Source organism: Anabrus simplex, chromosome 4, assembly GCF_040414725.1.
Source record: "Anabrus simplex isolate iqAnaSimp1 chromosome 4, ASM4041472v1, whole genome shotgun sequence".
NCBI lineage: Eukaryota > Metazoa > Arthropoda > Insecta > Orthoptera > Tettigoniidae > Anabrus > Anabrus simplex.
The window spans coordinates 72,417,725-72,431,586 of record NC_090268.1 but is presented as its reverse complement, the minus strand read 5'-3'; the positions used below and the strand labels follow the sequence as shown (position 1 = coordinate 72,431,586).

Below are 13,862 nucleotides of genomic sequence, written 5' to 3'. Positions count from 1 at the left end.
TGTGCCTGAAGATGTTAATAATATACGAAACATGTACCACTTTTAACCAATAAGTTGCCTTAAGCAACTAATGTATCGACAAGGTGGAAAATAAAAAATACTTAGTTGTGAATAAATATAAGGTTGTCGGTAGAACTCCAGTGCTACCAAGAATTCTGGTGGCTGATAACCAACTCTTTGAGAGGGTGGCAGTTTTTATCTACCTCTGATGTACAGTTAACAAGTACTGGAACCACTCTTTCCACATAAAGTGTAGAATTGAAAGAACTAGAGAAACATTAAAAATGTGTCTTCAATTTGGCTGCTGAGATCTTAGCCTGGGCTTGGAAAAGAGGATTGCAATATGCTGTGAATTCTCTTCTTTCTTGTATGGCATTGAAGCCTGGACAGTATGGGAGGCAATGGGGAGAAGGTTTCAAACCTTTGACACATGAATCTATTGGAGAATATTTTGAATCCTATGGACAGATCATGTTATTATCAAGGAAGTCCTTCTCAGGTTGGACTGTCAATCAGAAATCATGGAAGTGATCAAGAAAAGAAAATGATAAAACTTTGGCCAAATAATGAGAAATCAGCTGAAGTACTGGTTTCTTCAAAGAATCATACAAGGGAAAGGAAAAGAGGAAAGAAGACTGAGCATAGGAATAATCTCATGGCTAAGAAGGCAGTTTGATCTCTTCTGCATAGGTACCAATAAATATTACAAAACTAACTACATTGAAGCCAGAGTCTGAAAAAGAAAAAGAAGATCAGTCCCTTACCTTTGTCTAAGGATTAGTGTTGTAGTGTCCTGTCTGATCAGCCAGGGTTTGATTCCCAGTTCAAGAAGAGGCGAGAGTTGAAATACCATTTCAGCTGTTCAAGAGATTTCTCATTGTGCTAGATGTATGCCAGGATAGGGCCAATCATATACAGCATAACCACTTCCTTCCTCCTCCTAGTTCCAGTTACTGTAATTATAGTAGCTACACCAGTATAGACATCAGATTGTTAGATAGGGTTACCATATTTCAAAGCTGGGAAAAAAAAAAAGAGGAAGATCTGAAAAACTAGAAATCTATTATATCTCTATACCTTAGGAAACTAGACATACACTTAAACAAGATAGGTAGTCCAGATGCTTGGCTATCTGGTTAGCTTGCTGGCCTTTAGTCTAGTCTTTTAGTCTCCCAGATTCCAAGGTTCAATTCTGAGCCAGTTCAGGAAATTTAATCTTCATTGGTTATTGCCACTGGCTCAAGGGGTGTAAGTAAATTACAAAATATCTCTTTTAGATTTTGAACTTTACGTGGGTGCATTGACAAAATCTGGAATAATTTTGTAAAAGTTTTAAACACTCGTTACAAGAATAACTGAAATTCTCTACCACTTGTAACTTTGCTTTTATGAGTTTGGTAGAATTCTTATTTATTGCATCTGTCCATTTGGGATTCATCAGTGAAAACACTCTTTCAGTGAGCATTTATCACTTTCAGTTCTTTCTCCATTCATGATGTTTGGTCAATTACTTATGTTACAAACACATGCAAGAGCGAGAGAAGCTACTCACAAATGTCTGATGGGAACTGGAAGCTCACTAACACAGTAATCGAACACTTAAGTGTAATTTGAAGTGCTATAGGTTATCAACAAAATGTTGAGTTTAATTTCTCTGTTTTAGTTCAACTATTCTGCCTAAATTAAAAACCACAGAGAAAGGTTATGGGAGATGAGAGATTTGGAAACATATGGTTCAAATATGGGAGAACTTGGAAAATATGGGAGATCTGGCAACCCTGTTGTTAGAGGTTATTTGACAGATTTCACTTACACATAATACACCAGTTGTTGATCAAGGTCTCCAAAGACTGCTTGCTACATGAAGTGACGACAGTATCATTAGGTAAAAATATCTTTTTATCTCCGGAGTGTCACCTTAAAGTGACATTAAGTATAATCTGGAGAACTTTGGAATTCAGAAGGTGATAGTATAGAGCTTGTTCAACTAACAGGAGCACTTCCTATTCCCTTTTCTAGTTTCTCAGGGCAGTACATGTGCATTTCCCTTATTGTGTGTTATCAGTTGCCTTGTTTTACTGATTGCTACTGCTTTCTTTTTATATGAATCATTTTTAGTCTTTAATGCTTCCATTCTGCTCTTTTGCACTTCTCCTGAATACACAAAATAAAGTGCTTTAATGAACATCTCACCAAACAATGCGGTCATTATTACTTAACTATACTGTCAAGATAGGTTCCTGTTACCTGGGCTGTTATACTGAATTAATTTTAAAAATTTCAAATTAGATGTTCATCATGAAATTATATTACATTTCTGTATTCAGCTATAGCCAATTTCAGTTTGTCTTTATCATTGCTCAAGATGACCCTGTTATGTACTACCCTCATCTTCAATAAATTTATAAAGAATGTAAATATCAAGAGAACACTGAAAAGATAACAATTATTTTATATTGTGCAAATCAAAACTTATTCATTGTACTATTACATAAGCAATATCTTCAGCATTGTACAGTTCAGTCAACATCGTTACTTCTCGTTTTTATGGTAAGTAACAAACATCTTTCATTATTATTAGCATGTGTTTTATTTGTTGATGTGTACATCTTTCATTCATAAAGTACAAATTTTGAACTGAAAATTCATTCATGTTCCCAAACCTAGGTAGTAGTGAATTGATTGCTCATTTCTCTATGTATATACTTCATTACATCACGTCTATTGCAACTGGTAGAGGTTACACAACAGTTTGTAGATACCTGCTTTATATATGCAAAGAAATAAGACAAAACTGTTATTACTTTATTCAGATAGCACACAATAGCCAAGTAACATAATGTCTGGCTTTTCTCACCAACATAAACATGGTTCAAAGCCCGGTCAATGCACTTGGGATTTTTGAAACGATAAGTTACGTCCCTGTGGTTTGGATTCCACGTAAAACTGGAGGTCCTGTAACTATAAGCATGATATCAATAGTCGCATAAAACTACGTACGTACATACATACATACATACATACATACATACATACATACATCTTATAGACTGTTATGCCTTTTAGTGTTCAGTCTGCAACCCTCTGTGGATTATCTAAGCTTCTCTACAATCCTCTGTTTGCAACTAGCTCTGTTGCTTTGTTTAGCACCACACGTCATATCTTTAAATCTCCAAAAACTGAGTCTAAACAACATTGCCTTGGTCTCCCTCTATTTCTCTTTTCCTCAATAGCCAAGCCCGTTATTCTCTTAGGTAACCTATCAACCTCCATTCGCCTCACATGATCCCACCACTAAAGCTGGTTTATGTGTACAGTTTCATCCATCAAGTTTATTAGCTGTTATCTTCTCATTCAGAGCACCTTCCTGCCATTGTTCCCACCTGTTTGTAACAGCAATCATTCTCACTACTTTTATGTCCATTACTTCCAACTTATGAGCAAGGTGTCCTGAGTCCATCCAGCTCTCACTCCTGTACAGCAGAGTTGGTCTAAAAGCAGACTAATGTAAGGATAGTTTTGTCCAAGAACTTGCTCCTTTCTTACAGATCACAACTGCGAGCTAACTGCATTAGCTTTGCTGCACTTTGATTCAATCTCACTTACTACACTATCATCCTGGGAGAATATACATCCTAAATACTTGAAATTATCTACCTTCCTCCTGCTTTACATTCCGATCCAGACATTCAATTTTTTTAGGTTTCTTCCCTACTGACATCACTGAAGTCTTGAAAATGCTAATTTTCATATCATATTCACTGCACCTCCTTTCAAGTTCCAGAATATTAGATCGCAGGCTTTTAACACAGTCTGCCATCAAGGTTAAATATTTCCAACTAACTGAATCCCTCCCTGATTCATGTAAGTTAAATTATGAACAACAGAGGTGAAGGATTACAACCTTGTCTAACACCCCTGTAATTACTTTGAATCAAGAACTTGTTCCATCATCAATTCTCAACATGGCCCAGTTGTAGAGATCAGTGTCTTCAATTGCCTGTAATAACCTACCCCTAAATCCATAATCCCCATGTACGGTAACATATTTTCTGTTGGTACTCAGTCGTATGCTGTGTCTAGATCTACAAAATATAACTGTCTTTCCCATAACATTTTTCAATTACTTGACTTGATACACAGTGAAAATCTGATCCTATGGTCTGAAAGCATACAGGTTTTCATCCATCAACTATTTATTGCACCCTCCTTTCCAAAATGCCTGTGAACAACCTTGCCTGATATAATAATTAATGAAATACCTTGATAGTTGTTACAATCTTTCCTGTTCCCTTATTTATTTAGGTGCAGTTGCTGCATTCATGCTCACATTCCATGCTAATCCTATTGCTCTATGAAGTACTGTAATTCCATCCTTTCTACCCAATATATTTCTTCACCATTTCAGGTCTAATTTCATCTGTTCCTGCTGCTCTATGACAGTGTAGTTTATTTATAATCCTTTCCACTTCCTTGAGTATAATTTAATTGTTCGGGACTTCAACACGAAGATTCATTGTGCTGCATGTTGAGAAGATTTTCAAAATCTTCCTCCCATCTGCCTTGTGATTTCCCAGGATCTACAATAATTTAACCTTATTTACCCAATACTGTTTTTTTTATCCCTGGAAATGGCATCAGCTCATACAAAATGGTTGACCACAGAGGTCCTGAAAGGAAAATAGTAATTTCTTATCCTGGCTAAAAATATCCAAAGTAGTTTGTGTAGAGAGAGATTTCTTAAGAATATTATAGATAAATATTATGAGCAAGAATTTAGGGTAATCCCAATATCATTTAGGCAATTCCACATAAATTTAGAGATGACGCCTCTTGCTTCCAAACATAACCACTACTGTTAATTTGTTGTGCTCTATGTCATAGTGTTGACATAGGTATAGTACACACTGTTCGTAAATTGACTTCTTTTCCTTATCAGCCTAGTCAGCCTGGTTTAAATCTTTCAAATCTCATGGAAGAATTATCATGTAGAAGTACACTTTTTCAATACAATTGATGATTTATTAGAAATCAAAACCCATGTTTCATAATGGAATAACAGGACATGTTTTGCCTAAATATAATAGGCATCTTCAGCTGTGTTATCTTAACTAAAATTAAAATGGTTAACTAAGTCCTTTGGCTATGCTTAAAACATGATATAAAATGGCTTGTGACATTGAAAGAACTATCACAAAAATACACAACATTTACATAAAATGAACACTTAGGCACACTTGACATTTATGTTGTCTTAAAACTTCATTTGGATAAAATAATGCTTTGGTTACTCGTCTTTGACAGTTAATATTTATAAACACTCAGGTACACTTGTAAATACACATATTTCACAAACTTCGTTGGAGTAAAAAATGCTTCTGTTGATCATGTTTGTAATTGTAGCATTTTAAATTGCAAAATTGTGATGTCATATTAGCTGGGCATTATTTACATGCATCGTGAAGACGGAGCAGCTCTATGTGGACAGAGGTTCTTTCTGTGGCTAGATATGTTTTAAAAACGAGTCCTGTAGTGGTGGGTAGATAGTCTAAAACAAAAAAAAGAAAGGAAAATAGCTTAGTTATAAGGCTTTAGGCCAAAATAGGGGTATGACGGGGGGCTAAGAATTGACGTTAAACTTACCCGCTTGACGTCCTTACTCTGCTGCTGACTGCTTAGTTGCTATAGTGTGTTGTTCTGGCCGTGACCGTTAGTTTTGATTTCTAAGAAATCGCACATTGTATTGAAAAGGTGGGTTTCTACGAGATAGCTCTTTCATGAGCTTACACATAGTTCAATACAGATCCCAACATGAAATGTATAACTTGCAATCTTTCAAATCTTACAGTTGGGTCTAGAACAATTGTTCTGCCTGACTGACAATTGCCAGGCGAGTTGGCCATGCCGTTAGGGGCGCGCGGCTGTGAGCTTGCTCCAGGAGATAGTGGGTTTGAACCTCGCTGTCGGCAGCCTTGAAGTTTTTTTTCCGTGGATTCCCATTTTTGCAATAAGCAAATACTGGGGTTGTACCTTAATTAAGGCCATGGCCGCTTCCTTCCCAATCTTACACCTTTCCTATCCCTTCGTTGCCATAAGACCTATCTGTGTCAGTGCGACGTAAGCCAATGGCAAATAAAAAACAAACAAACATGTAACTTATGGCAATGATACGAGCGCTTCTCGTGGAACCATCAGTTGACAATGGGCTTCCTCATATATTTCACATTCCCATTTTAAAGACTTCACATGTCTGGGCAATGCAGTCCTCTATGGTGTCGTGTTGATAAGCAATTCAGTTTTTTGGACATGATCCTAACACAAACAAGTCTTAAGAGTTTAAGCTCAATGCAGTCTGGATACAAGCAGGGGGACATGGTAGGACGTCTCCTGTGCACTGAGCACATTGCTGAGATGTTGCTGGACATTTTTATGGCTTTGGTTCATTTGGAATCGGATAGCTGATTGCTGTTGGCAAAAAAAAAAGTTGGCCTTAGGAAAGTCAGCATACACTTTACCCCTCTACCTCTCAACTTGTGACTAGCCCAAGATTAAAATGGCTGGTTCTTCAGTTTTTTCTTAAGCAACAACTGTCCATTTCTTGGCTTCATTGTGACTGTTATTTAAATTGGTGAGCACTAAGATTTTCTCAGATTCACGGTCTTTCATGCAGTTTGTGATGTAGGTGATGCCAGAATTTAAGTCGTTGAATATATGATTCCCAACTAGCTCTCATCAGTTGTAGGCCACGAAGATTGGGGGGCATACGACATACCCTCGGGACAATCGTGTGGAAGTCCAATTATTTCCTTGGTGGCTCCTTTTGATAATCTTATCAATATCTTCTAGAAACCTTGGTCCGATCATTTTACATTCTTTATTAGTCCAGACATGTTTTCTTACTCCTTTCCAAGTTATTACCAAAATTCTTTCCATAATTTCCTGGATCCTACAGTAATTTCTTTCTCTCTGTTCTGCCTATGTACAATTCCCTATCTACCTCTGTTCTTCTTTGGACCCATTACTAATATTTATTTTTATTTTTACAGGCTGCCCTGACTTCATCATTCCACAAAATTGTTCACTTTTTACCATCTTTTTACACAGTTCTTAGGCATTCCCTTGCTGTTTCTGCTGCAGCATCCCTATATGCTGCCCATTCTCTTTCTGTATTCTGAACTTGCTGTCTGTCTATTCTTTGGAACTGTTCACCAGTTATATATTCATGTACTTCTGTTTCATTTCCTTGTCCAGAAGATTTTCTACCCATATTGGTCTTCAGACAGCCTTAACTTTCTCTAATGTAGGCCTAATAATACTTCAGTAGATAAGATAGTGGTCTGGATCATTGAAGAATCCCTGGAATACACGTTCATTCCTAACAGATTTCCTGAATTCAGAGTCAGTTATGATACAGTCTGTTATGGATCTGGTGACCCCCTAACCTCCTGTGCATAACAGAGTATATCCTTATGCTTGAAAAATGCATTCACTACTGCTAACCCCATACTAGCAAAGAAGTCTAGTAAATCAGTCATCAATCAGTCATCAGTGATCTGCATTTAGGTATGTCACTCAGGTGGCAGATCGCCCACTTCATTGAAATTTATCAAACGTTTCCCTGAGTAAATTATTCCAGTCCCTAATTTTCCTTCCCATAAATGAATATTTGCCCCAATTTGTCCTCTTGAATTCCATGCTCCCCATTCCTATTTGCTTCCATATCTCCCCCACTTATACGCATCACTTTCTCGTATCATTCAGTTCTATATCTAATTCTCACGTTAAAATCTTAAAACTTGTGAAAAATGTGATGACGTATGGAAATTGTGAACAGTGCTTTCTCAAATTTTTACAGCATGTCTGTTGCACATACAACTTCACCAACAATTACAGACAGCATGAGTCATTCACTGCAAGGTGGGATTGATGAGAACTTGTTGAATTCATGAAGGAGGACAGAGCCATCCTTTGGCTGAGACTGGGTGGAAAGGAAGTCGTGTATAGAAAGGAACATGAATGGGAAAACATAATAGGATAAATACATTGTGGAAGAAAAAAGTAACAGGAGGAGAAGAAAAGGCTAAATAGGGTATTTTAAATGTAAAATTTATGAATAAGTCAATAAAAACAATTCATAATTTCTTTCTTTATATAGTAATTTAATCTGGGGTGTATATATATAAACAGAATAGGCCAAGTAGTATATCAGGCTCCTATTGCAATGCCACAAAAATTGTGTAACCAAGATTTCAGTCATTTCCACCCTTGGAGGAATTTTTGCTCCATTAAAAAAGAAAAAATAAAGATCACTGGAGCATATATTCTTCTAACTAGATCAAGTACAGAACTGGTCAAGTGAAATTACAGTGAAGTCTGTTAGTTTGCAAGATTGTAGAAAGAGTATACTCTACTGACATTTATCAAGAGAACTTAAAATTAAAGTATATCATGTTAAAATTTGGAACATAGCCATTCTCCTAGATACTTCTACCTACCACATATTCAGCACTAGATTTCATAGATAGTTCAAAGTATGTAAAAGTAAAAGTATGTAATTGCCCCAGCAAATTAAGTTGGTGCATCAAGCACAAGTGGAAGATTTGTTTCCACAATGGGAAATAAATGGCACACATAAGGCTCTTTATTAAAAATGCATCTAAATATGATGGTTTAAACATCAGCAGAGAGTTTAAAGAATCTTCCAGTTTTAGTTTAGACCATACTCGTGTATGTAGAGACCAGTAGCTTGAGAAACTTCAGAATTTATTTGCTTGGGATTTACTTTGAAAAATGCTACACACTATTTTTATTGACCACTTTGGTTTACATACAATATTGTTAGACTTGGCTGATGAAGAGAAGTGAATTTTTATGTTTAAAAACATTTTTGAACTCATTTTATGGTAGAAACATCTGGAGATAAGTTTGATCTGGTTGGATACTGGGCTGTTTAACATGTACTGAGTGCGTGTGTGTATGGATAGTCTAGCATGAAAAGTTCAAGTTCATTATGTGCTTAAGAATGTACCCTATATATAAATTCATTAGAACATATTTCCAGAAGTAGTTTACTGAAAAAGGTAGTTTTCTATCATAACCTAAGTAGAAGTATGTTTGCATTTATTGGTTGATACATTTCCTGGGAATTAACAAAGATTTTTTGCTCCATTTCCTGACATTTTGATTTCATGCAATTTAAACTATCTGCAACTCAGTTTTGACTTTCGTTGTATTCTACTTAGCAGTAGAGAAACCAGAACTATCTTGGGCGACCTATGCCAGAGTTTTCAATTAATTTTGTTTAGTAAACACCAAATATATCATCAGAGAACTTTTACATACCGATGTCATACGACATGGACTTCCCTTCAAAAATCAAATCCAACTACCTGCTGTCCAGTTTGAACCAGTCAAGGCCAGCAATCTTTCATTGAGTCACAGGAAGCAAGGAGATGAGGTGAAATTTAACAATGCAGAGCTTCAAATTTGAAGTTAAAAAATTAGATTAATATAGGAAGTTGTTCAGCTTAAAGCAGATGTCATCAACTTAGCATTGTACATATTTGGTGCACTGTATTAACTCATAACTAAGATGCAGATTGTAGTTTTTAGGGCAGTTGGTGTATAGAATAAGTAACAAAAAGAGGTATTAGGTGCTTCAAAAAACTAACAGTTGACATGAATATATATTGAGTAACAATTGAATATATCATCGCTGCCGGGACAAAACCTCCTATGTGAAATATTTTAGCTTCGAACTTTGGCTGGTAAGGTTCTGTCATCTAAGGTGCAATATTGTGTGCATACGGTCAAGGCATTCTCGCTCTCCATAACGTATGTGCTGCAGGTCAGTATATCTCCAAAAATATCAACACATAGGAGGTTTTGTCCTGGCAATGACGATATCTTGGATTTAAACAAAGATCTCTTATATCTTACATCAAAACAAAGAAATAAAATATATATAACTTTAACATTATTTTACCAGCAAAAACATTTTGGTTTGTATGTTAAGACTTCATATTTTAAATGATTTTTGCAAAGTAAAAATAAAATACTGTATTTATGTGAATAATCCCCGCATGTTTTTTTTAAAAAATTTGGGCACGAAATTAGGGTGCGGGTTTTATTTGCGTCAAGGTTGGCAACACACTCCTACTCGCCTAGTTTTCGATGTTGGGTGTACAGTTATGCTTTGTGTAACCGCAGATGGAGGAAAATTGCCCCCATTTGTCATATTTAAATGGAAAACACTTCAGACTTTTAATTTAAAACTTCCTTTACATTAAAAAATAGTATTTTACATAGTAATTTAAATTCAAAATTTTCCCGTATCATGGTAGAATGCGTCTTCCGGAACTGCAAGGTTAGCTTTCCGCACTTTCACTTCGGTGTGTCGATAGTGTGTTTCATAGTTGCTTAGTTTGAGTGAAATCGTAATTATTTTGTATTCAGCATTTTAAGGAACGCCACAATATCACGTTACAGGAAGTACAGTAATCCAAAAAATAAAACACGTGCACAGGGGAGCCAGCATAATTTGTCCTCGTCTTTGAATCTTGCTTCTTTTTCGCCGTGTGAGGTTATGTTTGACAGTGACCAAGTTCTGTTTCAAGTGTTTACATTGCACGAAAAATATTATCCACCATCGGTCCTGTTAATATCCGAGTAAAAAGAGACCGCGTGTGAAAAGTGTTTTAGATGTGGAGTGTAAGTAATTTAAGAGAGGATTCTAGTGATGCAAGAGACAACGAATCTTCTGACCTACAGAAAATAGTCTATTGCAAGTTCAGATTAATGAAATACCTAGGCCTACTTGCTAAATTTCATTGGTAATATATTTTACAGCAGTGATAATGTATTTTTATCATCTCAAATATGTTCAAGAAAAGCAGCTATATCCGTAAATTTACACGTTCATATTTGCATAAAGACTGTGTGGACATCGCTGAGTGATATGAAAGGTTTTTTAATGCCTACGTTACTCTTTCATTGGAAGGAATTTTTGTTAATTTCAATTTTTTCAAAATGAGCCTTTCTAAAATTAGGGTGTGGGGATTGGTGGCGGGAATTACTCGCGTAAATACAGTAAAAAGGGTGTTACTTATTTTCTTTTCAGATAACCATATAAACACACAGGCACCAAGTATACCATTTAATTATTTTTATGGATCAAGATTAAGAAAGATCAATTCAAAATTTTGAATACATACTGTGGTACTATTTCATTTATTTTACTACCTTCTTAGTGCACATTGACACAGTAGATTTATTTAGTTGAGATATTACAGCCTTCATATAATGCACTCATATGTGTTCAGTGTGATTAAATAATTTATTTTCAAATGTACTTGTATGCCGATTATAACATGTTAACATTATGATAATATTGTTTACTAGGAAAAAACTATCTGCAACTAGAAAAATACTGTCACTAAGAGTACCAAAATGAATACAACTACTATTCTGCATTTTATTGAAAAATTGCTTTTGCCAGAAACATCATCTGAAGACAGATATGTGTTATTAGCATGCCTCTTGCTTCTGTAGTCCTGTGATATGTTAATATTTAGGTAATATAGAAACTAGATTCATTGAATAAAGCCTGCTTAGGTTTTGCTGTGTGCTTTTTTAATTTTTTTATTTAAATATTTTGTAAAGGCAGATAAAATTAATCTGATAGTGATATTTTCTCATCCATATCTTTTCTTCTGTTTCTGAAACTTTACAGCTGTGTCTGGATATCTACTTAGTGCGGGAGAGTGGTGAGTTAGCACTTGAAGAAGACCTGTTTGCCAAACTTGTATTCCTGTACCGCTCGCCAGAGACATTGATAAAATGGACACGGCCACGCGAAGAGGAAGAAGCAGAAGATGGAGCAGAAGGAAATGCTCAGCCTATGATTGCACAGTAAAAATCACATTGTGTACGAGGAAGAATCCTCAATATATGAGGGGGATGATCAGTGAAAGGAAACTGCAGTGTGTATGGTGTGTAATTTTGCTTGAGGTATGTCTGTGATAATAACCAGAACCAGAGCTAACCTGGCATCTTCTGACTTGACTATTATTTATATTTGCTAGGTTACGATTAAATCATAAATACAAATTTTGTATGACTGTAAGGGGATAGGGAGGCAAAGGGTAATGGATTTGAAACCCTTTCAAAAGTTTAAAAAACTAAAACAAAGAAAACCATTAAGTTAAAGAGAGTTGCAATGATCTAATGGATAGAACTGAAGAATCCGTACTTCTAAAAAATGAAAAAGGGTGAATTAGAAGATAATAATATGAGAAACCATAACAAAAAAAAAAGTCTGAGAAAAGTATGCTGCATTACTCCAAATTCTTGAAAGCAGAAACTGTTGCTAGCTGAACTCTCTACTTAGTTTCTAAAACCCATACACAGTAACTGTTAACTAGATATTCCTGAAAAAATTGATTTCCAATTTCCATTATCTAACATGACAATATCAGAAGAGCCTTTCATTATCACCAAAAATGTTTCAATAATTTTCCTGAGCAGAATAATGTAATAAATGCATTTTCAATTAATGTTTAAAAATGTTCTCTAATTAAAATTAAAAGGATACTGTACCAGCTCAGCAATATTTAAACCGTTTACTAAGTGAAGTTATCTTGTGTTATAATTTTGTGTACAAAATATTTTCTGTTAATGTTGATATGTTGACTTTCTCATGTGTTTGCATTTGTAATATTTACAAGTTAGTAAGTGATGTTAGAGTGCCCAAGGTTCAATGCACAAATGAAATGTAATTGTTACAGAACATTATTTTTATATTGTGTAGAATTTTTGAAGAAAGTCATCCATCAACAGTAAAATTATGATCTATTGGAAGAGCATGAGAATGCTATTAGTATAAGTAATCATTTAAAAATACCATAGTACTTTCTTTATCATGATTTAACTTCCCACAATTGATTTTGTAACCAGTATACTGACGACTTAAAGAAACAATAGCTATTTATTGTGTATAAGAATAAATACTGTAAAGAGAATGCTTTAAATTGTTGAATCATAGAAGTACTATTTTTATTATGTAATTTGCCCTGCAGGTTAGTTTTTATAATGAAATGTAATAATGTGTTTTTAGTTGTTTTTTGAAATATTTTCATTCTAGATGTATTTGAGTTGCAGCTTTTTGTATATATGAATGAATTAGTATCAAAATCAATTCATGCTTATGTGCTGTACCATATACACAGTACTGCCATAAGTTCTGTCAGTACTTTCAACGCTACTAAATAAAACTCCACAAACCCATTAACCCCTCAGCGTCGCAGCCATTTAAAGAGCTTCCTACCCCGCGGCCGGATGAGATTTCAACTACGCGCGACTGAAATACATTGATTCACTTACAACGTTACTACAATTATAAGAGTAGCCCGATATTCACGAAACTTGGAATTCTTATGACAGAACTAAGTACGTGCAGATAATTACATAATTGTTTCACATTTCCTTAGGAATTTAGTTCCGAGTGATAGAGTTCGAAGCACTCTTCGAGACAGGGACCCAAGTCACACTCCTGGCAGCAGTACACTGATGTCTTCTTTTCGCCGTGTTTTTAACACACGATACAACGTCTCTGAGGTTTGGATTTCTCACTCTTCGGTGCTAATTTCCTGATAAAATGTCTTTTCTGCAACCTTGGAACTGTATTATCTGATGCGCGCCGGCCCTGAATATTTCTTTCCCCGCCCGAGCGAGCGTATTTTGTAAACAAACCTTTCACCAGCTGCTCCGATAAGGTACCCCTAATTGCTCAATATTTGTCTCTGTGACATGTGTGAATATTATTAGAGAAGTTAGGAATCATAATTCACTGTTGAAAACTTCCC

The 13,862-nt window shown here is 35.4% G+C and overlaps 1 protein-coding gene across 9 annotated transcripts in view; it reads left to right on the top strand.

The window, feature by feature from the left end:
* The window catches only part of Piezo (piezo type mechanosensitive ion channel component), a 555,272-nt gene extending 541,990 nt beyond the window's left edge, over positions 1 to 13,282 (top strand). For all 9 annotated transcript variants that reach the window (XM_067145104.2, XM_067145105.2, XM_067145110.2 and 6 more), the window contains one exon: positions 11,732 to 13,282. In XM_067145104.2, the coding sequence (XP_067001205.2) occupies positions 11,732 to 11,914 (183 nt within the window). In that variant the 3' untranslated portion in view covers positions 11,915 to 13,282. The remainder of the gene's footprint in view (positions 1 to 11,731) is intronic.
* Positions 13,283 to 13,862: the final 580 nt, after the last annotated feature.